This window comes from Kogia breviceps, chromosome 7, assembly GCF_026419965.1.
Source record: "Kogia breviceps isolate mKogBre1 chromosome 7, mKogBre1 haplotype 1, whole genome shotgun sequence".
Lineage (NCBI taxonomy): Eukaryota > Metazoa > Chordata > Mammalia > Artiodactyla > Physeteridae > Kogia > Kogia breviceps.
Genome location: NC_081316.1, coordinates 37,457,981 through 37,481,060, shown reverse-complemented (window position 1 = coordinate 37,481,060; position 23,080 = coordinate 37,457,981). Strand labels below are relative to the sequence as shown.

At 42.9% G+C, this 23,080-nt stretch overlaps 1 protein-coding gene across 1 annotated transcript; it reads right to left on the bottom strand.

The window, feature by feature from the left end:
* Nucleotides 1-6,110: 6,110 nt before the first annotated feature.
* E2F8 (E2F transcription factor 8) lies at nt 6,111-20,760 on the bottom strand. Its single transcript, XM_059068828.2, has 12 exons — nt 20,746-20,760; nt 18,548-18,826; nt 18,073-18,229; nt 16,053-16,367; nt 15,672-15,833; nt 13,876-14,013; nt 11,922-12,125; nt 11,530-11,617; nt 10,738-11,287; nt 7,179-7,311; nt 6,667-7,061; nt 6,111-6,293 (listed from the first exon to the last, which is right to left on the bottom strand). Exons 1-12 carry the CDS (start codon nt 20,758-20,760, stop codon nt 6,111-6,113), a joined length of 2,619 nt encoding a protein of 872 aa, XP_058924811.1.
* Between the last annotated feature and the right edge of the window lie 2,320 nt (nt 20,761-23,080).

Genomic DNA, 23,080 nt, shown 5'->3' with positions numbered 1-23,080 from the left:
ACTGTATCATAGATGGTGTAAATTGTTTGTTTGTTGAAGTTGAATTTAATAAAATAGTGCTCATGAGTTTCTGAAACATGAAGAAAAGTTTAAATTATATTCAGAGTACTCTGTTTAGGAACTGGAAGGGTATATTATCATTTTAGAAAGATTTTAATTAGTAGTAACTAAAAGAAACTATTTTTATTCAGGATAAACTTTTAGAAGATTCATACACAGAGGATATTTTATTATCAAAAGTGGCATTGTTTTGCATAACAGTTCTAAGCATATAGTAGAAATTGAATAAATACTTTTTAAAAACATCTTTATTGGAGTATAATTATTTTACAATGGTGTGTTAGTTTCTGCTTTATAACAAAATGAATCAGTTATACATATACATATGTCTCCATATCTCTTCCCTCTTGCATCTCCCTCCCTCCAACCCTCCCTATCCCACCCCTCTAGGCGGTCACAAAGCACCGAGCTGATCTCCCTGTGCTATGCGGCTGCTTCCCACTTACGTTTGGTAGTGTATATATGTCCATGCTACTCTCTCACTTTGTCCCAGCTTACCCTTTCCCTTCCCCATATCCTCAAGTCCATTCTCTAGTAAGTCTACATCTTTATTCCAATCTTGCCCCTAGGTTCTTCATGACCATTTTTTTGTTTTTAGATTCCATATATATGTGTTAGCATACAGTATTTGTTTTTCTCTTTCTGACTTACTTCACTCTGTATGACAGTCCCTAGGTCCATCCACCTCACTACAAATAGCTCAGTTTCATTCCTTTTAATGGCTGAGTAATATTCCATTGTATATATGTGCCACATCTTATTTATCCATTCATCTGTTGATGGACACTTCGGTTGCTTCCATGTCCTGGCTATTGTAAATAGAGCTGCAATGAATATTTTGGTACCTGACTCTTTTTGAATTATGGTTTTCTCTGGGTATATGCCCAGTAGTGAGATTGCTGGATCGTATGGTAATTTTATTTTTATTTTTTTAAGGAACCTCCATACTGTTCTCCATAGTGGCTGTATCAATTTACATTCCCACCAACAGTGCATGAGGGTTCCCTTTTCTCCACACCCTCTCCAGCATTTATTGTTTGTACATTTTTTGATGATGGCCATTCTGACCAGTGTGAGATGATATCTCATTGTAGTTTTGATTTGCATTTCTCTAATGATTAATGATGTTGAGCATTCTTTCATGTGTTTGTTAGCAATCTGTATGTCCTCTTTGGAGAAATGTCTATTTAGTTCTTCTGCCCATTTTTGCATTGGGTTGTTTGTTTTTTTGTTATTGAGCTGCTTGAATTGCTTATAAATTTTGGAGATTAATCCTTTGTCAGTTGCTTCATTTGCAAATATTTTCTCCCATTCTGAGGGTTGTCTTTTGGTCTTGTTTATGGTATCCTTTGCTGTGCAAAAGCTTTTAAGTTTCATTAGGTCCCATGTGTTTATTTTTGTTTTTATTTCCATTTCTCTAGGAGGTGGGTCAAAAAGGATCTTGCTGTGATTTATGTCATAGAGTGTTCTGCCTATGTTTTCCTCTAAGAGTTTGATGGTGTCTGGCCTTACATTTAGGTCTTTAATCCATTTTGAGTTTACTTTTGTGTATGGTGTTAGGGAGTGTTCTAATTTCATTCTTTTACATGTAGCTGTCCAGTTTTCCCAGCACCATTTATTGAAGTGGCTGTCTTCTCCATTGTATATTCTTGCCTCCTTTATCAAAGATAAGGTGACTATATGTACAGGGATTTATCTCTGGGCTTTCTATCCTGTTCCATTGATCTATATTTCTGTTTTTGCACCAGTACCATACTGTCTTGATTAAGGTAGCTTTGTAGTATAGTCTGAAGTCAGGGAGCCTGATTCCTCCAGCTCCATTTTGCGTTCTCAAGATTGCTTTGGCTATTCAGGGTCTTTTGTGTTTCCATACAAATTGTGAAATTTTTTGTTCTAGTTCTGTAAAAAAATGCCAGTGATAGTTTGATATGGATTGCATTGAATCTGTAGATTGCTTTGGGTAGTAGAGTCATTTTCACAATGTTGATTCTTCCAATCCAAGAACATGGTATATCTCTCCATCTATTTGTATCATCTTTAATTTGTTTCATCAGTGTCTTATAATTTTCTGCATACAGGTCTTTTGTCTCCTTAAGTAGGTTTATTCCTAGATATTTTACAGAATAAATACTTTTTAAAAAGAATTCAATATATAAAGGGCAAATCAGACTCTGAGCTTAACTCATGGAATATGGAAGATTCTCTTGCAAACTTTCAGAAATGTAGTTAATTACTTGACTGTTGAAGGACATTGATAATATATTCCGTACCTATTTTTCTACAAATTGTTGACATTCATGACAAGTCCAAATAGTTACTGATCCAACTGAGCAAGTAATTGACCTGAATGCCCTCAGTAGAACATTGAGATATAAAATCACTTCTGTAAAGTTGATTAAAAGGTTGCTACTTTTTTTTTTCAACCTAAAATAGTGACACTTTTCTTTCCAGCTTACCTCTTATTTTAGGCTCGCAAGATTTGAAAACTACCAGTCAGTGGTAAATATAGTAAAGAATCTGCAGTCAACCCACACTCTTGTATACAATTAATAGGATTGCTCAGACAGCTTATCTGCTTAAATTCTGAAAATCTCGTTATCCTTTATCTGCAGAAACACTAATCGCTTGAAAAGGAAAAGGCTGAGGAAACTTGTTTTAAAGCTGGGTTTAAACAATTTCTTTTTTTCCTGCAGCAAATTCTATCGCTCTAGTTCCCTGGGTTACTTGCATCTCTTCTCCATGCTATTACCGTTTTAGGTATTTTATATGGCATGTTGCATTCACTTGAACATATGTGAGTTGCTTGCACTTTCTGGTGAGATAAGCATTTCTTAAGGCCTCTTCTATTCAGTCTTTGGCTGGATTTCACCAGGTCCAGGGAACAGGGAATTAACTGGTCTGGGAACTGGGAAGCCTTGGTTCTGAGTTTCACTCTGTGATTTGTTAAGAGTCCTTTGGTTACCAGCCACAGGTATGATTGGCAACTTGAAGCAAAGGAAATTTCTTAAAAGGATAGCAGAGGTGCACAGAATCAGGTAACTGAAAATCAGGCTTGAACTTGGGCAGGTGCCATAGCTTTTCCAGAGGCTGGGAAGCAGGAACGCCAGCAACAGTCTTGCAGTGGGGACAGAATGGTAAGAACGCCACTGAGAGGATGAAATGAATATCAAATTCCAGGGAGGTTGGCTTAGACTGGATGTCAACCCCACTCTTGATAGATATGTTTTGGGACCCCCAGTTATAATCCACTGGGCTCCACCCAGTAATTCCTTAAGAAGAAATTCAGGAGGCAGTTTGAGGAAAGAAATTTCGTGCTGGGCAGATAACTTTGTCCACTACTGTGCTACAACCTGGCATCTTTAAAGTTGTTTCCAGCTTTAAAAATGGACACTCTCCCATGAAAGCTTTGGGGTTACCATGTGCCAGTGATGCTTGTTTCTATGAATGCCTATAAAACCAGTGAACATTAATAAGACAAACTGGAAGAAGACGTTTATGAACACTAGTGGGTTATGTAGCTGTATTAGTTACCTACTGCTGCATGGCAGTATCACTGCAAACGTAGCATCTTCAAACAACTCAAATTTATTATGTCACAGTTTCTGTGGGTCAGGAGTCTGGGAGTGGCTTAGTTGGGTTTTCTGCTTAGGATCTCATAAGGCTGCAATCAAGGTGTCATGGCTGCAGTCTCATCTGAGGTCCAAGTGGGGAAAGATCTGCTTGCAAGCTCACTCAAGACTGTTGGCACCATATTCAGTGTTTCAGTTTTTTGCTGCCTGTTGGTGGCAGGCCACCCTCAGCTGCAACAGCTGCTCACAGGTCCTTTGTTGGGCTCCCCAAACATGGTCACTCTGACTCCTCCAAGTGGGAAAGGCAGGCTCTTAATCATGTACACACACACTCACACACACCCCATCACCTTTACTGTGTCCTGTTAGTTAGAAGGAAGTTACAGGTCCCACCCACACTCAAGGGAAGGGAGTCCACAAGGGCGTGAACACCAGGAGGTGGAGGTTATGGGGCAACTTTATGAATCTGCCGGTGGCAGAGCTGGGTGGGACAACCCCAGAGCTGTCTCAAAACCTGACACATCTTTCTTTCTGTGCATCTGATTTCCCCAAACCTCTGTCCTAGGGAGGTACTTCTCCATGTGTAGACCTGAGAAGGGGGGGCAGAACAAAACCTGGCCTGCAGTCTCTCTAGCTCGGCTATCGGGGAGCAGATGTTAGGAGATTCACCTCCTTGGAGCTGGTGACTGTCTGTCTGGGTTGGTGTTTCTCTCAGCTCTCTGTGCAATTATGTAGTAGCCGCCACTGAACTGTATCTTTAGTCTCTATCTACTACTGGCAACTTACCTTCTCTGTATTGAATGGACTTGCTTTCTTTCATTTATGTGCGTGTACATACTGTCTTCCTCAATGATACTATAAGCAAAGGCAGGAGCCATTTCTTAAATTGGAAACCATCCACATGCCCTCCAAGTAGGTTTATAAAAGCCAAGGCAGAGGAACTTTGGGGGAAATAGTTCACTGCTCTCTAGTGTGGAGGAAAAGGGATCTCTAGGTCAGCGTGAAAATCTGCCTCTTAGCTGTACTTGGTTGTGCAAACAAAACATGTATATTTGAAAGCTTTGAGCTTGTAAATGCTCAGATTACCCTGAAACAATGTGCTTGGTTCCTGCTAGAGCTGCTGGGCATGCATCTGGAGGCAGATGGGTAATGAACAGATAAAGAGAGAAAGACATGGGTTAAGTCTTTGCATACACTGGCAGTGTGACCCTGGACTTGCTGCTTGAATTTCTGGGAGGCTCAGTGACCTCATCGCCCTAGCTTGTAGAGATAATGCCTTTAAAAGTGTAACACAGTGCCTGGAACATAGGAAACCAGCAGGAAATAGATATTACAATGACCCTTTAAGACCCTGACAAGGGAAGGCATGTGTTAATTCTTAAGGTACAATTTGTTGCATAACCAGGGGATCAGGGAGATGCACACTTAACACATTATAGCTTGTTCCTTCTCTTGGAGCTCATGGAGGGTTTGATGTGGTAGTTCCTTGAGTGTGGACGAAATTAGAATCCTTATTGCTACTTGCCCACCCCTGGAGCTGGGCCATTTGGAAAGTGTGGAAAGAGGATTGTTGCTGCAGCCCCTCTTCTGTCGACAGCGGGACAGAAGAGGGTGGATGCTGGCCATGCCATGCCAGGGCAGGAGCACCCCAACTCACACCTCTCATTTCCAACCTCCCAGGGCGTGGTGGAAAGCCCAGGGGACTAAGCTGGCTGTCCTTGGCCAAGCAACAGCTTCTCTGAAGCCATTTTCACTCTGTAGAAGTGGAGCCATATGGAAGATCAAAGGAGGGGAAGAACGTAGGCAATAACCTTGGCATATCTAAGGAAGCCCAGGATGTATTCTCCATACTAAGAATTTGCCTCAGAGGTTCGAGAAGTTTTCCTTTTCTTCCAGCAGGCCAAATGAAAAGTTAAATACACTTTAGAAAAGTTTTAATTTGAACAACTTATGATTAAAAATACATTTTATAAATAATTTTCCCATAGACTTGATTAAGGATTGTTGCAAACTTTACAAAAAGACATACTGCAACAACAGCTGAAAGAAATTACAAAAAATATAGCTACAGCCCTCCTATTTAAAAATACAACATTGTACATCACAGCGTTTTCTTTGTGCAAAGTTGAAGAGAGCGCTGCATTAGGCCTGTCACAGATTCACTCAAAGGGAAGTAAACTTCAACACAGTTACTAGGCATAATAGTATAGGCACAGCTGGAACAACGAACTCTTTCCCCCTAGAAGTTAATATACCTCAGTTCTTTTATTTTGTAGGACTGATGGCTGAACTTAGCTTAATACAAATATATATTTATATGTGTGTATGGATATATAAGTATGAAAACAAGTGTCTGTTTTGAAATTAAGTAAACTCCCAACGTATTTACAGCATTTTCAGAGAACATGTTCTCCAAATCAGTCTGAGGACATCATCTCTGTTAAACAACTCTGGAAGATTAAACGAGGCCAAATGTGTCAATTAATGGACATCCTCCGTTGAGACTTCCAGTTTTCGCTGTGGGACAAAGAGAGTTCCTATGGAGGTGTTATTAGCACCATCGAAATCCACGCAGGAGGAGCCTGTCGGCTTCGTTGGTCCACCTGGGGTACGGAAGAAGCTTTCAGCCACTAATTGGGACCCTTTAGGTGTCACAGGAACAGGCTGATTGGAAAGAGAATGGAGAAAAGTCAAACCCACGCAGACAGGTACACTTGGCAACCTTAGAAAACTGGACTGGAGGGACACGTCACATGATGGGAACCTAGCATGCCCTGAAATCTGCCGGCTGAGCCTGCATGAGTTTCATGTTCTCAATTATTTGTGCTAAGGTGAGCCAAAAAGCTCATGATAACCCCATAAAATGGACTCCCTGGGCACTCTTCCTGGGTTTGGAAGGAAGGCAAGCCTTTATAATCTCCTCACTCTCCCATCTTTTCCTTTTCCCAAAGGAGGAAAGCAAATGTGAGTCTCTCCCATGATGTTGATATTGGGGACTTAATAACCTAAGGAAAAAAATAAATGGAAACACTCTGACCTGTTGTGCCCCTGTCACTGCAACTGATTGTCCATTTGTTTGGTTCTGGCCCAGGACTGATACGTCGTACTTGGTGGCCCTTCCTTGCTGAGTGCCTGCATTTTCTGGTGTGACACTAACAGCCTCTATTCTTGGAGACACAGGAACGGTTCCGGGCCCGGGGCTGGCGGACACCTGCATACCGGGGGAGATGAGGCCCAAGTGCTGCAGAGTGAAGTTTACAACGGCTGAGCTCGGGTTCTGGATGGGAACGGGGTGGCTCGAAGTGAGAGCCGGGCTGTTCCCGACAGGGACGGCTGCCACGGAAGTTGGTGAGACCATTAGCTTCAAAGGTGTTACATGAAAAGAGGGAAAATTAACAGCAGTGAGTTCAGATGATGTCACTGGAATAACACCTGGAAAGAAAAGGGGGGAGAATATCTTAAAAGCACAGGCATTTGTCCGAGAAGCATACAAGGCTTGAATGAACTTGAGAATGACCCACATTTGAACAGTGTTTTACGTACACTCACCTGCAATTGGGGAGCTGTAGATCCTGTGGTTTGGGGAAAGTGTACCTGAGCTTTCTTTACTAGACAAAATGGACTCTGCCCCCAGGGTTGAGCACTGGGTGAGAGGGATTAGGTATCCTGATGGGAACAAGGTCTAGAAAACAAGGAGGAAGCGTTTATTTTACACACAAATACGGAAGAAAAATGGCCAAGCGCCTCTTCTGGGACTAGTATCCCTCGGTGGTTCTCTCATCAGACTAAAGCCTCCAATGGTATGGGCCACGGGCAGGCCAGCTATAATGGCTCCTTGAAGACAATAGCCCTCCTTCCCATTCCAACGCTTGTCCTGAATAATACAAACCATGTGTTTCTTAAATGCCATCTGTGGTCTTAGGAAGTGTCCTAAAGCTAGCACTGAACCTGCTTAAGGGCAGGATTTACCCAGCACATCCCCCCTGACCCTCACCACTGACCCCCTAAGTCCTGCTCCCAGACTTCTTGGTATGATGTGGTACTGTCAGAACAAGTTTAATGCAGCTGGACACCGTAAAGGCACTGCTGTGTTATTATCTGATTGTCCTTGAATTGTGTGGGATGGTATTTCCCAAGAATATTCTGAGGGACTCTTAGTCCTATGGGATGCAAGCAGGCACTCTGCGAATCACAGTCAAATATGTTTGGGAAATTCTGAATTAAAGAAAAAAGGTCTTTATGACAGAATTTCTAAGGGACTTTTATGATGGCAAGGGGGCATCATGTAACATTTCCTAAGTTATTCAGCAACTAAATTTTCGGTAGTGTTGGTATTTAAGGAAAACATTTTAAGAAATGTTGATTTACAGAAAGGGAACGCCAAACCATAGGCCAAAAATACAGCCTCCTGGCTGTTTTTGTAAATAAAATTGTGTTGGAACATAGCCACGCCCATTCATTTATGTATTGTCTACAGATACATTCCTTTTTTTTTTTTTTTTTTTAAACAATGGCAGAGTGAATAGGTGCAACAGAGACCATATGGTGCACAAAGCCAAAAACACTTACTACCTGGTCCTTTACAGAAAAAGTTTTGCTGACTCCTGATTTAGAACAAAGGAATTATACAACTAGAGATTATTTTCCCTAGTACTTTAGGTTCAAATGATACCAAACAAACACCCTTATAATATACAAATGAAAGGGCAGGGCACCAGGGTTCAAAAATTACAGATAAAAAAGAGAACTGATTAATTCATATTAGATGCCCAGTTGTCATACAGCAAAAGCTTTAGGGAATAAAGTTACATTCCAAACCGAAATGGCCAGAGTGTTGGGTTGTGTGTGTCTGCACCATGCCTGCTGATCATTGTACTTTTCCAAACAGAGAGAGTCCACATGGGTGGCTGAGCCGCCTGAAAAGTCTGCTCAGTCTTACCAGGAGCAGGACTGGTGAAAGCAAAAAAGCAGGTCTTGTAAACTAGGGGCCCTCCTTTTATCTTCCTCCAGATCTTTCTTCTCGCCACTGTCAAAACAACAGTCTATACTTTGATCTAGCTGTTAATAGGTCTGGTCAGAATCCACAATGTTAAAGGGTACCACAGACTTTCAATTTTGTTTCTTAGATGCTTAGTTCTATTCAATATCTTTACTAGTAGGTTCCTTAAAGACTGCAGCAAAAAAGAATTTTTAAGGGGTAGATTTAGGTGTTTTACAAATAGCTGCTCTTTGCTATCTTTAATCGTACTCTCTCATGGTACGAGTTTTTCTGGTTGCCGGTTTAACTCTTTTCAAATCTCCAGCAAGACCTATAATACTCTAATAATAATTATCTTTCCATTTCCTACAAACTATATTCATCGCGAAATTTTTTCACCTATAATGCCAATTCCTTTTTTTAAAAAAAAATTAGAACTATTAAAGTAGCAGGATGAAAGAATTTGACATATTTCAACTTGTACATCTTCTCATTGAGCCTACATTACCACTCTTACCCCTCTTCCTATGACACTATGCTGTTTTATTTTCACCATTTCTTATCATTCACTACCTGATATGTTTGTGTTTATTTGTATACTGTCTTCTCTCCACCCCTAGAAGTGTGGATTCTCAGTAAATGTTTGTTGAATGAAGTAATGAATGAACACACGAATCTCTCACTTTCTTTGTTCTGCTCAGTCCGTGCTAAAAAGAAATGGTCAAAATGAAGTCAGAGATGAAAAAAGAAGCAGGGGACGTGAAAAATCTATCCAGTGAAAACCCTAATCCTGAATAACTAAGTGAGCAACAGGAGACCATTATTAAATCATAGCCATTGGCTCAAAGAGATTATGGACCTCCCAGAAAATCGAATCAAGCGGAAGCCTTGTGATTTTCCCCCTAGCATGGATATTAGATGCAAAATGATACTATGCAAAGATAATGGATGTTTTGAATGGTTACCATGAGGCCATCCTCAGGGAAGATTTGACAAACTCTAAAGCCTCCTTAATAACAACAGTTACAGATAATACCCTTCAGCTTCTATGGTGCCTTAAAAGGACCACAAACCCCTTTATGTAAAACATCATGTAATAAATGCACTTAACCTCAAAAAAACTGTCATATGGCCCTGGGAAAAGTGCTCAAAAGCAACCACCCCCAAAGGCAGGTGCTGGGTTTGGTTTGATCCAGAGCACAGGTTTGATCCAAAGCACATTCTCTTTATACCCAACAGACGATCAGGAAAAACTGGCAGAACAAATTCTTTTTTTTTTAGAACAAATTCTTTATAGATGTGGAAAAACAAGATGAAGGGAAGTAAAATAACTTGAATTAGCAGCAGGGACAAAATGAGAGATTAACTTCTGCTTCCACGTTTAGTGGTGTTTGTTTATTTGGTGATGCTGTGTTTCATATATAATTGTCCTAAGGGAGGAAAATGAGATAATGTATGTAAAAGTGCCTAATATTTCTGCTGTATGGTATGTGGGTAGGTATCCTGTAAATGTTCATTCCTTCCTGAATAAAACTCCATCTAGGAAAAAAATTGTCTAGAACATCAAAATCTCTAGAAACCAATGCATCAAATATACCTAAAATGAGCCAAGCTAAGTTTGATTTTTCTATTTGCACAAAATAGAAATTTTGGTTTAAATTTTAGGTAGAAAGTAAAAACAGGGGGAACAATTTCTCTTCTAGGCAACAGATGCCAGTTACATGACATCAAACGAATATCAAGTAATGACTCAGAAAGCAGGAGTTAAAGGGACCCTATGTGTCCGTCCATTCATTTGGGGTCACGGCTGCTTGTAAATTATTTAAGACTTTCATGGCAGGTGTTTGCATTCCAGTGTGTGACGGAGAAATGGACTTAAGGACAACCACCTGCAGTGCTTTAAAAACAGAGCAAATAATCCCTTCCTCCAAAGGTTAAAAATGTCCCTGCCATCATCCCAGTAAGGGGATTAGCTGTCTGAGGCCTTGTTTGGATTATGGGATGCTAAGGAACAGTTCCCTGTTTTCTGAGAGACTGCTCTTTGCTCTGGTAAATTTCACAAGCCACCAGATTCTCTCCTAATCAACTGGGGAGCTCCTAAAGCTTTGCACAGTTCAAGGCTGTACTTACTGTAGAGACATTTTCAAGTCCTTTTAGGTCTTCTTTAAATTTCTTTCTGGAACCACTGTCCTCGAGCATGCTTGCCCTCTTTGAGCCTCTTTCTCCAGCAGGCTCCCTGTCTCGGTTCTTTGTACCTTGTCGCTCTAGCCCTGGCAGCAAGCTTCCAGGCCTGGCGGAGGCACTGGTCTTTGGTGCATCGTTGGCTGCATTCTCTGTGGTGGTATCGGTGGAACCTTTTGATCTCGTGGAACCTTTTGATCTCGTAGCGTTAGAAGAGGGGGTGGGGCAGACCGTGGGGCTCAGGCCTTGGGGTGGTGTCATCGTTTGGGCCTGGGCAGGCTGCAGGTAGATGGCATATGATGGGCCCGAAGGGGCCTGAGGTAGGATCACGGGCACTGCCGATGACAATGGGCTGGGGATGAGGGGGACCACCCCCAGGGGCTGGATGAGAGACGGTGCTGTCATCTCTAGCTCAGCATTTGCTGGAGTGTCCAGAGGGGCCACTGGTTTGCAGTGCCCAGATCTTGCCAGTTGTACTTTCACTTTCTTTCTGGGTTCACTAAAAGACAAGATTTAAAACATGATACAATGGAAACATGTTCTCTAAAATGTTCTACCACTTCAGATTGCCCCAGATTGAAGCTATGCTTTTATGAAACTAGCAGATAGTTTCTGTAATCATTCCGTATAGAAAAGATTCTCTCACCAGTTGCCAAGGCTGGTGCCTATTCTTACGTAAAATAAGTAATCCTAACGATGCAAATAAAGTAATGCATCCTGTTACTAAAGAGCGTTGCCTACCTTGATTGCTCTTCTAACTGCATTTTGCAAATAGCTGCGAGCTGAGCCATTTTACTTGGGAAAGGCACAGAATTCTGAGAACTCTCAGCTGGTAAAATAAAAAGAAGGTGGGGGAGAGGATTGGTCAGTGCAAAAGAATACATGTTCACACAGATGAAACATCACTGAGGTCAAAGGAACATGCACTGCCCCCCAAAATCACCCAGCAATTAAACAATAAGCCCCACAAATCACTTTTTATCCTTTAATTCATATATAGTTAGGCTTCAAGTGGGTTTGGGACTATGGAAGTTGAAACAGTTCTCTAGCAAGTCCCGCGGGATCAAGTAAGCTAAAAAGTCAGATAAAAAGGAATTCTTCCGAGCAGAGCCCTGACATGATTGTAAACATACCTTTGTTGGTTTTGATAGGGCTAGTGGGAGCAGAATTTATCTTTCTCCGATCACTTTCTATACTCTTTACCAGTTTGATGAGAGATGGGTGTCGAGTGAAGTTTGGTTTCCCACGTGTGGAAAAGAGGTTTTTGGCACAGTTCTCTTTAGAAGACCGCCTCCCTTCCAAATCAGAGGGAGCAAAAGGAAGCACTGGGCCAAGACCTGAAACAGGAAAGGGCAGTGTGTTAATACACAGTTGGTTCGGCCTCCTTCTGGGGTATGAGGTCAGAGTGTGATTCTAAAATGATTTTAGGAATTAAACTGGCCACAGTTAATAGAGCACCTACTACGTGCCAGATACCGTCTTAAGGGCTTCACCTACAAAACCTTGTTTATCTTATTAAATAATTCTGAGATAATATTTCACACTTTAACATCTCTGAAAGCCGTTGTATCTTATAACCAGTGGCGTGCTATAGTGTGACTGTTACTGATTTTTCTTTCTTATTGATATATAAAACATTGTGCATCTCAGAATCAGTGGAGACTTAATCTGATGAAATATGGTGACCCTCACTGCTATGGAGTGAATGTTTGTGTCCCTCCCCACTCCCCTACCCACCAAATTCACATGCTGAAACCTAATGTCCAATATGATGGTATTGGGAGGTGGGGGCCTTTGCGAGATGCTCAGGAGGGCGGAGCCTTCTTGCATAGGATTAGTGCTCTTATAAAAGAGACCTCACAGAGCTCCCTAGTCCCTTCCACCACGTGACGTTACAATGAAAAGATGGCTGTCTAGAAAGCAGATCCTCACCAAACACTGAATCTGCTGGTGCCTTGATTTTGGACTTCCTAGCCTCTAGAACTGTGAGAAGTAAATGTCTGTTGTTTATTTTATTTATTTATTTATTTATTTTTTTGCGGTACGCGGGCCTCTCACTGTTGTGGCCTCTCCCGTTGCGGAGCACAGGCTCTGGACGCGCGGGCTCAGCGGCCATGGCTCACGGGCCCAGCTGCTCCGCGGTATGTGGGATCTTCCCGGACCGGGGCCCGAACCCATGTCCCCTGCATCGGCAGGCGGATTCTCAACCACTGCGCCACCAGGGAAGCCCAAATGTCTGTTGTTTAAAAGCCACCCAGTTGATGGTACTCTGCTATGACATCCTGAACAGGCTAAGACACTCTCTACAACTTGGGTAGGTACTTCTCAGGAAATGCATCCCCATTTCAGAGACATTTCAGACATTAAATAACTGACTCATGGTCTCTTAGCTTGTAGAATGTGGGTCTGGGACATGAACCTGATCAGTCTAGCCCAGAGCCTACACTCTGAATCCCTGTACCATAGGACCTCTCTCTGTAGTTATATTCAAAATCACAGTAACCTCACGAAGGTGCCACTGTTCTTCCCACTTGTGGGTGAGGAAACAGTCTTGGAGAAGTAATCTGCCCAAGGCCACAAGGCTGGTAAGTATCAGAGCTGGGACTGGAACCTAAGCCTCTCTCTGCTTCCACAGCCCATGTTCTTCCCACTTTCCAGCACTTCTGTGTGGGGATCTTGTTGGAACACAAAATGTCAGAATCCCAGAGTTGAGATGGAGACTAGAATTGATACTGGAATGAATTCACTTCATATTCTCCATGAGCACAGACTCTGTTATGGTCACTGAGCAGCATAATAACGACAGCAGTAGTGGCTTATGCTTCGTGATGCTTTCAACTTTCTCAAATCCTTTCACATACAGATTCTACCTCCTGCACAGGGTGTGCAGTTGCTATGGACCTTGGGCTGCTGGTGGAGCCAAGAGCTAAATTCTCCATATCGGTACTCATCTTTAATTGTCATTTCAATCACTTATATATGTTCTTTACATGTGGGAGTGTGGGTAGGAAGGGAAAGGGAGAATATCTCCAAATGTGTGTTAATTCAAAATAATGAAGCAATGAATGAAAGAAAACGAATACATACCACTGGGATTTGGACTGATTTCTGGGCCTGTCCATTTAAAAGCTGGTTTTCGGCCTCTTTCCTCGGTAACATGAACTTTCTTGATAAGATCCAGGCTACTCAGAACATTAGCTATATCATACAACCTCCTAATTTTTGCTGGGGGGAAAAAAGTGTATACATCCCTTAATGGAATAATTGAAAGATCAAAGGACTTTGCTTCATAAGGACTTCATGTACATTCAAAGAGTTATCCTAACCATCAATGTCAGAGAAAAATGTGACTCTTCTTAAGTTATGCTAGTGACACTGCTTTAATTAAAACAACAAAAAATAGTTTTAAATATTGAAAAGACACAGTTACTGATGATACTGAATTTTGAAATGACAAAAGTACATGTTGGAAAAGGAAAAGTGACTCAATGAGATCACCCTATTGAGAATCATGTTACAGATTTTCTAATAAAAATTTACCGTTGCTGGGCATCTCGTAGTGAGGATTCAGGATTATGAAGAAATAGAAATATAGTATCGATAATAAATATATTGCTTTCCTGCTTGTGAGTTTATAAAAAGATTTATTTAATAACATAAGCATGGAATATTCTATAGCCCATCAAAATTTATAAATTTTCATACTGTCCATACGTAATATGAAAAGCAGAGATTTGTTAATTCTATAAATCTTACATATCTTGAAAAGTTTTGCTACAAAAAGTCTGCCTTTACTTCAGCTTGACAGTACAAAGTTACAAGTTGAGCCCCTCCTTCATAGCCATGCCAGAAGGTTCTGAATTCCCTGGGGAATCAGGAAATCACACATCTGTAGTTCCTGGAATAGTTTCCAGGGCGGTGACTAACCAGTGAAATGGAGAGCTGAGAACTGTCTGGTGGCTCAGAGAAAGCGGGCAGCCCGTCAGTAGTATCGGGATGTGTTTTTTGAGATGACAGATCTCCCAAGCCCATTGCCAGCATTACTGCCTTAATCTCTATTCATTTTGTCTTTATAGAGACACCGGAGATGTCTGAATATACTTTCATATACTTTTAATATACTTCACCATACAGCTTCACAGGGATGGGAAGGGATCTGTGTGGTAGCTCCCAGGCATTCCCCCAGCCTCTACTGTGACTCGGGGCAGCTGTTCCTCACCAGTCAGCTGGGTTCCCCGAATGACCCATGTCCAGGCCAGCCTCATGCCCTACTTGGAGGTTGCTAATGCCCTCAGGTGTCTGCTGAGCACTCCTTTCTACACTCTCTCTCTACTCCTTTTTGAGGGGGTTCCTGCGAAGTCTGTTCTAGAGGCAAGGGTAGAGCTGTGTTAGGGACCCAATCTATGGTCTCCTTCCAACTTAGAGCAGATATTCTGGCTAAAACCACTTTCAAAATGGCGAACCAGCTGTGCTGCAGGTCACTTCTGGGGACAGGGTTAGAAGTTACTTTCACCCTCAAATATGAGAGTCATTGGAAAGAGCAGAGACCTGGATTCCAGTCCCACTTTACAATTTACTGCTCATTTAGATTTCAGACAGTACAGATTCTACATGTGTAAAATGGAGACAATGTTACAGTAACGAAGTAACATTTAAGGAACTGTATAAGCCAAAGTGTCAGATAAGAGTAATTATATACGTATCTTTGAATCCTACAAGTCAGCTAAAGCAGTATCATCATGGCTTCTGGGGAGAAGTGAAGATACAAAAGCCTAACTAGATATGATCTGTTTATATAACAAATGTATTTGGAAATCAGTTAATAACGGAGATTTTATTATTTAAGAGTAGGTCCAAAAGTCCAGGGCAGTCATGCCACTTACTTTTAAACTTGCTTTTATCCAAATCTTCCACGTGGTCCTCCCCAATTAAAATCTTGGCAGCAATTTCCAGGCTTACTATCTGAGGCGTTGACACCAAAAATAGCATCACAAATTTCTGGCTCATCACTCTTAAAGACTTGTCTTTGCGGCTGTTTACAGAGGCTTTGGAGAAGGAAGAGGATTAGAGAATTAAAATTCATGAAGGGACAAGTGCTTTCTAAAGTAACCAGGCTAAAAATACCACAACCTGATGCCATGGTTGATGTGCAGCATTTTCACATTAAAAGCAGCAGTAGCTTTGAGCGTGGTTCCCTAAGGAACCTCTTCTTTAGACCTCCCAGAGGTGCTCTGCCGCCTGAGCTTTTCAACAGCAGCTCTCACCTGCCCGAAATTCCACTCCAGGGAGTTCGACAAAACACATGTCTGGGTGTCCGTTTTGGCCAGTGTTTGATTTGATGATCGGATCCTCTATACGGTAATTCTTACTAAAGTCAAACTCTTGTTCATATTCTTTCTTTTTGATCATCATAATCTGCTCGGCATACTTGTTCTCTTCCCCGACACTCTTCAAAGTCCCAAGGGTTTGGTTGAGGTTGTGTCGGCCGTGCCAAGTGTACCTGTTTTTGGCAAGCCGGCTCACCATGTGCAGACTCTCTAGGACGTTGACGATATCGTAAATGCGTCGGCGCTCGACATCTGCAAAGAATGAGCAATTGTACCTTACTAGGATCAGATTTTGTAATGTGGATAGAATTGAATACCTTTTCCTTCCAGGGATTACTAGTCGGTAGGTTCTGGATTATATAATTTTATTTATGCTCAACAAAGAGTGTGAAGATGAGAAAGGCATGTTCCTGCTCTCCAAGGGCACAAATAGTTAATATGAACTAGAAAGGTGACATTTACTGAGGGCTTCTGTTGCGCCATACAGGTTTAGGACATTTTTACCCTAAACTTGTGAAGTAGGCATTATTATCCACACTTTAATGATGAGGAGATAGAGGCTCGGGCTGGCTAAGCTGTTCACCTCAAGGCACAGAGCCAGTAAGTGGCAAAATCAAGTCTTCAGTGCTCTATATCCCACACTCTACACTCCATTTCTTATATTAGTTCCCAACGCGCGCACACACACAGACACACACACACACACACACACACACAGCTGTCATATGATAGGTACAAGGTGCTGAGATTCCTTGCTGTTCCTGGAACTTGCCAGATATACCCTTGCCTGAGGCCTTTGTGCTGGGCTGCTCCTTCTGGCTGGAATCCGTCTCCCAGATGTCCTCATAGCTCCCCACCTCGATTCTTTCGAGTCCTTGCTCGGATGTCACCCTCTTAACAAGGCCTGACCTGACCACTTCATTTAAAATTAAATTTCAAATTGCAAAGCACACCCCTAGCACTCTGATCCCCCTCTACCTTGCTCTACATTTTCTTTTTTCCATAGCACATATTATCTTCTAACATATATCATAATTACTTACTTATTTTGTCCTTTGCATATTATCTATTGCCCCCAATAGAAAGCAGCTTCCACAGGAGCAGGGATTTTTGTCTTTCTGTTCACCAATGTCATCCCAGCTGCTACAACATTGCCTGGCACATAATAGGTGATCAATAGATACCTGCTGAATTAAAGGGTACATCCTCCATAGCTACAATGAAGTGTATGTGAAGAGATGAATCTAAATGGCATATTCTTAAAATATGAAATAAAGCTGATATGTATAAACATGTATGAGAAGGACAAAACTTTATTCCAGGGGTGATAGCTATATATTAAAATATCCTGTATATCTCTTCACAGATCCAGATTATAGTATTTTCATGACTCCAAAGGTATACCAAATTTGCCACAGACTCCTTTTTAGCTGTAACTAGATTTGAGTCTATGAAGAGAGGAGCGAAAGGGGGCAGAGGAACACAGTAACTTTTGGCAAACACAAAACATTCAGAAAATGCACTGGTTCTCAGAGTAGTGCTGAATGGCAGGGAGGGCTAAAGCCCTGCTCCCGTGCCCAGAGGCCGATCCTCATTGTAAACTGTGAAGAAACCATTCCACAGCCTGGCTCCACAGTGAGAAACAAGACCCAAGTTCAGAGTTGTAGCTGTTTATGAAACAAGTCATAGAACAATGGTGCCTCCCTTTAAAGCTTCAGAGTTTTCGAAATGCAGTCAGATTAATCTCCATTGTGATTTTCTGCTTCTGTTTTAAGACTTAACTGAGACTGGAAACTATATGCAGTTATTCTTAAATTAATAGGGCTTTACAGATGGATAACTTCTGTGTGGCCTTGTGTCATTACAAACACTGGCTAGATGAGCGTGGGTCTGAAGGAGTAAGTCTATGAAGTCCCTTTAATGATTAACCATTTCGGTGAGCTCTTTGCATACTTACTAAGTTCCTCGGCTACTTCATCAAGACAGATGTCGTTATTCACAGCAGGGTTGGGATAGTTGGGATATCGAGCTAAGAACTTATGACACAACAGTCCTAAACTTTTCTCTTTTCGACTGGGTTGGGATTTCTCATATTCGTCTCCAGATAAGTGTTCCTACAAAGAAAGATGTAAATAATGTCTTATTCATAAAGATTTATTGGGGGCATCTGCGCTCAGTGACTAACACTTATACACATGGTTTGCTTCAATAGCTACAAAATTGGAAAGAAAAGGTGTGGAGCCAGGATAAATTGCTTGACAGATCTGAAAGGGAAGAAGTTTATAAGTAAGTCACAGCTTCAGAATTCCCAGGGCTGTATTTGATGGGGTCCAAACCCCTCCAGGGCTCTGAGGGGGGTGATGCTTCACACTGCTCCCCCGACCCCGGCTCCCCAAATCCCCCAGTCGCCACCCAGGCCTCTGAAAACCTACATGTAAACAATCTCTGGCCTCCGGTAATCCATTTCCGTTGTCAAACAAACCCCTTTTCTGATCTCTGTAGCGGATCTCTGGGCTCACGGCACTGATTAGCATTTTTAGGTTGGCTGTTGGTGTCCACGGTTCTCCCTGGGAGATCTCCTTGGGCTTGGTGGGTGTGGTTAAAGGGCCAAAGTCAGGTTGGATCTCCGCCAACACTATATTTGCTGCGGTGGATTCTTTCAGAGGTGTTTTCACCAGTCCCCTTTTATGTGGCTCGAAAAAGAGATTTTCCTGGTTCAAAACAAGTAAATTATTAAATCCACTGTAAAAAAGGATTTGTCAGATAGCTTTTGACTCTAGAAATTGTATAAATAGAATAGTGCTAAGGAAAAAATGCCTAGTGAAGTTGTCGAGTTGATTAAAGTAGTGACTATATTCCAGTGATCACTTTGACACTTGTCTATTCTAATAGCTAAATCTCCCATTTTTAACTTTTCAACAAAGCATGGACTTAAACTTGTCATCTTATATTCCAAGAATTTAAAAAGAAAACTTTAAGACTTATAATTTAAAAAAATTATTTTGAAATAACTTTAGACTTAGAGAAAAGTTGCAAAGATTGAGCATTCCCATATACCTTTCACTTAGCTTCCCTTAATAGGACTGATAATTTTAAGTGATCCCAAACTCCTCGGAGTGACTTTGACTTATGACACTGTAATAAGTAAACGTCTCCACGGCAGAAAACATGTCCCATTCATCTGTATCTAGCACAATGACTGCATGCAGTGGCTACTCAATAAAATACCACTGATGCAGAAAAGTCAGAGAGTCAAGGAAACAAGGGTGAGGGCTAGCATATAGTCAGACTTGTTGGCAAAATCCAGAGTGCCTACGAGCAGCATTTCCGACCAGAAAAGTCTTCTCTTTGAATATTTAACCTTTTCACTTTACAGATAGAGAAAATGGAACCCAGAGAAGTAAAATTAGTTACCTAAGACCACAAAGCTGGTTCCTGGCGGAGGCTGGACTGCCACTGAGAAACAAGGGGGTACATTAACAGCAGTTCATACTTAATACTGATGGAGACTATGTTTCTTCTACTTTTGGCCACTGGTGACTTCACACATTCCTACCACCTGTATCTATTTTATTTTTTATTTTAAAAAATTTGATTAGGAAGTTTATGATCATGTTTTTATTAATAGCAACAAAAGATGTTTGTCTACAATTTACAATGTACAATGACCAGTCAATCCCCCTCTTGCATTGCTATGCATTAACTGTTCTGTTTTAATGGAAACACTGAGAATACATCTATATCTATAAGAAAATGGTTAGGATGGCAATAAGCGAAAGAATAGAGATTCACTAATTCTTCAGTGACTTTAGGAACAAAGATTAATGGGAGTATTTTATATGTCTGTGACTCTTTAGGATTTATCAAGTGCTTTTCCATTTGTGTTTTCATCCAATCCTATAGTCCTATTCTACAGAAGAGGACACCCAGGCTGAGCGAGGTCACACAGGACTTGAATCTGAATCTCCTCCATCCAACTATGGTGCCCTTAGGTGGAAGTCAGTGTGATGGACCCAAGGGGGGGGTACCCTCCCCTGATGGTGCACTTGAGAGGTGCTGATCCAAAAAGGGGATTTTTCTCAGGGCTGCTGTCCTTTGCCTCTGACCATCAGAAGCAATAGCAATTCTCTTATTTGACTACTATCTAAAACTTTTAAGAAATTTGCATATTTCATTTTTTTTTAACCTATCAGTATTTGGACATCAATCAAGATACCCCCCACTGACAGTGTCCCCTATATTTAAAAGAAACTGGTGGTTTGGTAGAAAATTATCTTAACAGGAAATCCAAACTCAAATCATGTCAGATGCCCTTTCTGAATTCCTATTGTTCAAGAATTCTCAGAAATATCATAAAGCAACTAACAAATTTTATTATTCTTAAAAATACCTTTTCTCTCTACTTATCTCTTTGAAATTTCCACCAAATCATAAAAAACTAGAAAAATTAATCCTGGGTAATTTTCCCCTCTTCAAAAATTAAATTTCCCTTCCTTCTGGGTTTTTATAGGGGCTAACCAAAAAAGGATGTGGCATTAGTAAGATATTGGATATTGAAAAATCATGGAGCTAAATCAGGATGATGTTGCATTTAAAACTGCAAGCATGAGTATTGAAGCTAAAAAGGTACCTTTTCGTTCTCCATTCTGTAAATTTCTCATACATTTAGAGTTGCTTTAAAAATGAAAAATCTGGATTTCCTCCCAATATCCTGATGGTTCAAGTAGTCCAGGTAGTACAATTAAAAATTTTAATATCCTTAAAGAAAAAAGGAAATAGAAAAAGTTAAAGAAAAATAAAAGCCGTAGATCTGTTGAAAATAACTTCATGGACGCCACAGGCTACTGAAACAAAGGCTAAAGAAAACTGACAAACTACATTTACATTTTATTACAGACCACAGACAGCCCCACGGGGCAGAGAACTCCATCAAACTCCTGTAAATTCCTTCAGCTAAACCGATCTGCTGTCATGAGACTTCAAGCAACCCACAGAATTTCCAGTGACAGCCCTCTCCCACCTTTAGAGAAGGCAAACGATTCTCCAGACCCCACCGACTGGACTGTAGCAAGCACAAGCACCCACCTGTTCACAGATCAGAGCTCGGTACTCAGAGCATGAGCCCAGGTTCCGGCTAAGCAGCCACAACCCTAAGTATCTGGATAAAAGTCTGCATCTAGATGTCTGAATTGCTCCCTTGACACACACGTGCATAGGCTCAGCAGTAAAGTCTTGGGAAATAGCTTGATAGGTAACTTACAAATTCAGTCCTTAAGCTCCAAACGTATTCTGGGCATTTAAAGAGCGCCTTATGATTAAGACTTTTTTTAAAAAAAGACTTCCTTACACAGATGCGGCTTCCTTAAAGCGCTATGTACTCGCTATTCAGGCGGCTAGTTCACCCCACAGTGTTGGACCCTACCATGGAAGGCTGCATTTGCTCAGCAAGGCAACCAGGTACAGTCCCCCTGCCGCCACAGGCTCCCGCGCCCCGCGCACTTCCCCTAGCGCCAGGCCAACTGCCCCTCCCCCCGCCCCGGTCCCAGTCAGCGCGCCGCCAGCCAGGCAGTTCCTGGACAGCATCTTTGCGGTTTCTAGGGCAACTGTTCCCAACCAATCAGAGTGCTGGTTGCGGTCCTGCGATTGGTTGGCGGAGCCAGGGGCGGGTCCGGACCTTCCGCCTTCGATTTAAAAATTTGGCGCGGAAAGCCGGACCGTGGTCGGCGCCGCCCCTCATCAGCGCGGGGCTTGAGCGCGGGCAAACCCGCGCCCGGAACCACAGCATCCCCGCCCCTCCCCCTCGCTCGCCCCCTCCCCTCTGCGCGGGAGCTCAGCTCCTCCCTCCGCGGCCCCGGGAGGAGCGAGAGGCGGGAAACGGCCGCCGCTGCCTTCCCGAGCCCTCTCCCGGTGCCAGGCTGGCCGAGCGCCGCGTCCCTCTGCGCCCCGCTGACCTGTCAGTTCACCTCACGGTTGGAGCCGACGGGGGCTGAGCGGGGATTCCTCGGCAACCCTTCCCCGCTCAGGCCCGGGAGCCCGCGTGTCGGGCAGTCAGTCGGTCCTTACGCTGCGCTGAGGTGGGTGCCGGAGGGAAACGCCGGGACCGGGACTGGCGGGCCGGCGGGCGGGCAGAGGGGACGTGACCGTCCAGGAGCAGTCAAGCCCCCGATTTGAAATTAACCCGCTCCCGGCGCGAGCCGATCCCGCGGGCAGGGAGGGCCGCTCCCCTCCCCCACGCCCGCTCTTCCCGGCCCCGGACCTCGCGCGCCAATCCGAGCCTCCAGACTGGAGCCGGCGGCGAATCAGGGTGCAGGCACCGCCCTCCGGTCCTGCCTCCACGACAGAGTTGGGGGAAAAGTTAAGCAACTTTTTTTTTTTTTTTTTCTTTTTGGCAAACACCCCCTCCCCTAGCTCAAAGTTGGGGAATGAAGTTTAGTCCGCCCGGGGCACGCGGGTTGGGACGCGGGCGCTCTGCAATCCCCAGCCTGGGTCCGTCCCACTCTCTGCCCAGCCCCAGATCCGCTCACCTGCCCTGGGGATCCCAGCTAGGACCATTACCCCTTCCACCCATGGCATGCATTATTGTGTTGCCCACCATCTGCTCATGGCCTCTAGAAACTGGGGTGTGGAGGGAGAAGCTTGCCAACCGGTGATCAGATTTGATGGGCGCGGGGTCTCGGCCCAGGCTTGAGAACGCAGGTGTGGGAGGAGGAGGAATAAAGTTGAAAACCCGCCAAGCCTGTTCCAGGCGTCCCCTGTCTTCCCTCTCCAGGTCTCCTCCCGGCTCCTCCCTTTCCCCTCTCTGTCGTCTTCCCTCGCTTTTTCCACTTTTTCCGGTTTCCGAGCCTCGGGCAGCTTCAGCATAGAATATTGTAGAGTTCTAGATTAATAGGAGGTTTGGGAGACAACTCTAGTCCAACGCCCTGTTTTGCAGACGGGGAAACCGAGGCCCAGGGCGGCAGCGCTGC

Coding starts and splice junctions, on each gene's coding strand:
- E2F8 (XM_059068828.2), bottom strand. Junction 11,618..11,921: donor CCCTATCAAAACCAACAAAG/GTATGTTTACAA, acceptor TTATTTTACCAG/CTGAGAGTTCTCAGAATTCT. Junction 11,288..11,529: donor CAGTTAGAAGAGCAATCAAG/GTAGGCAACGCT, acceptor CTTGTCTTTTAG/TGAACCCAGAAAGAAAGTGA.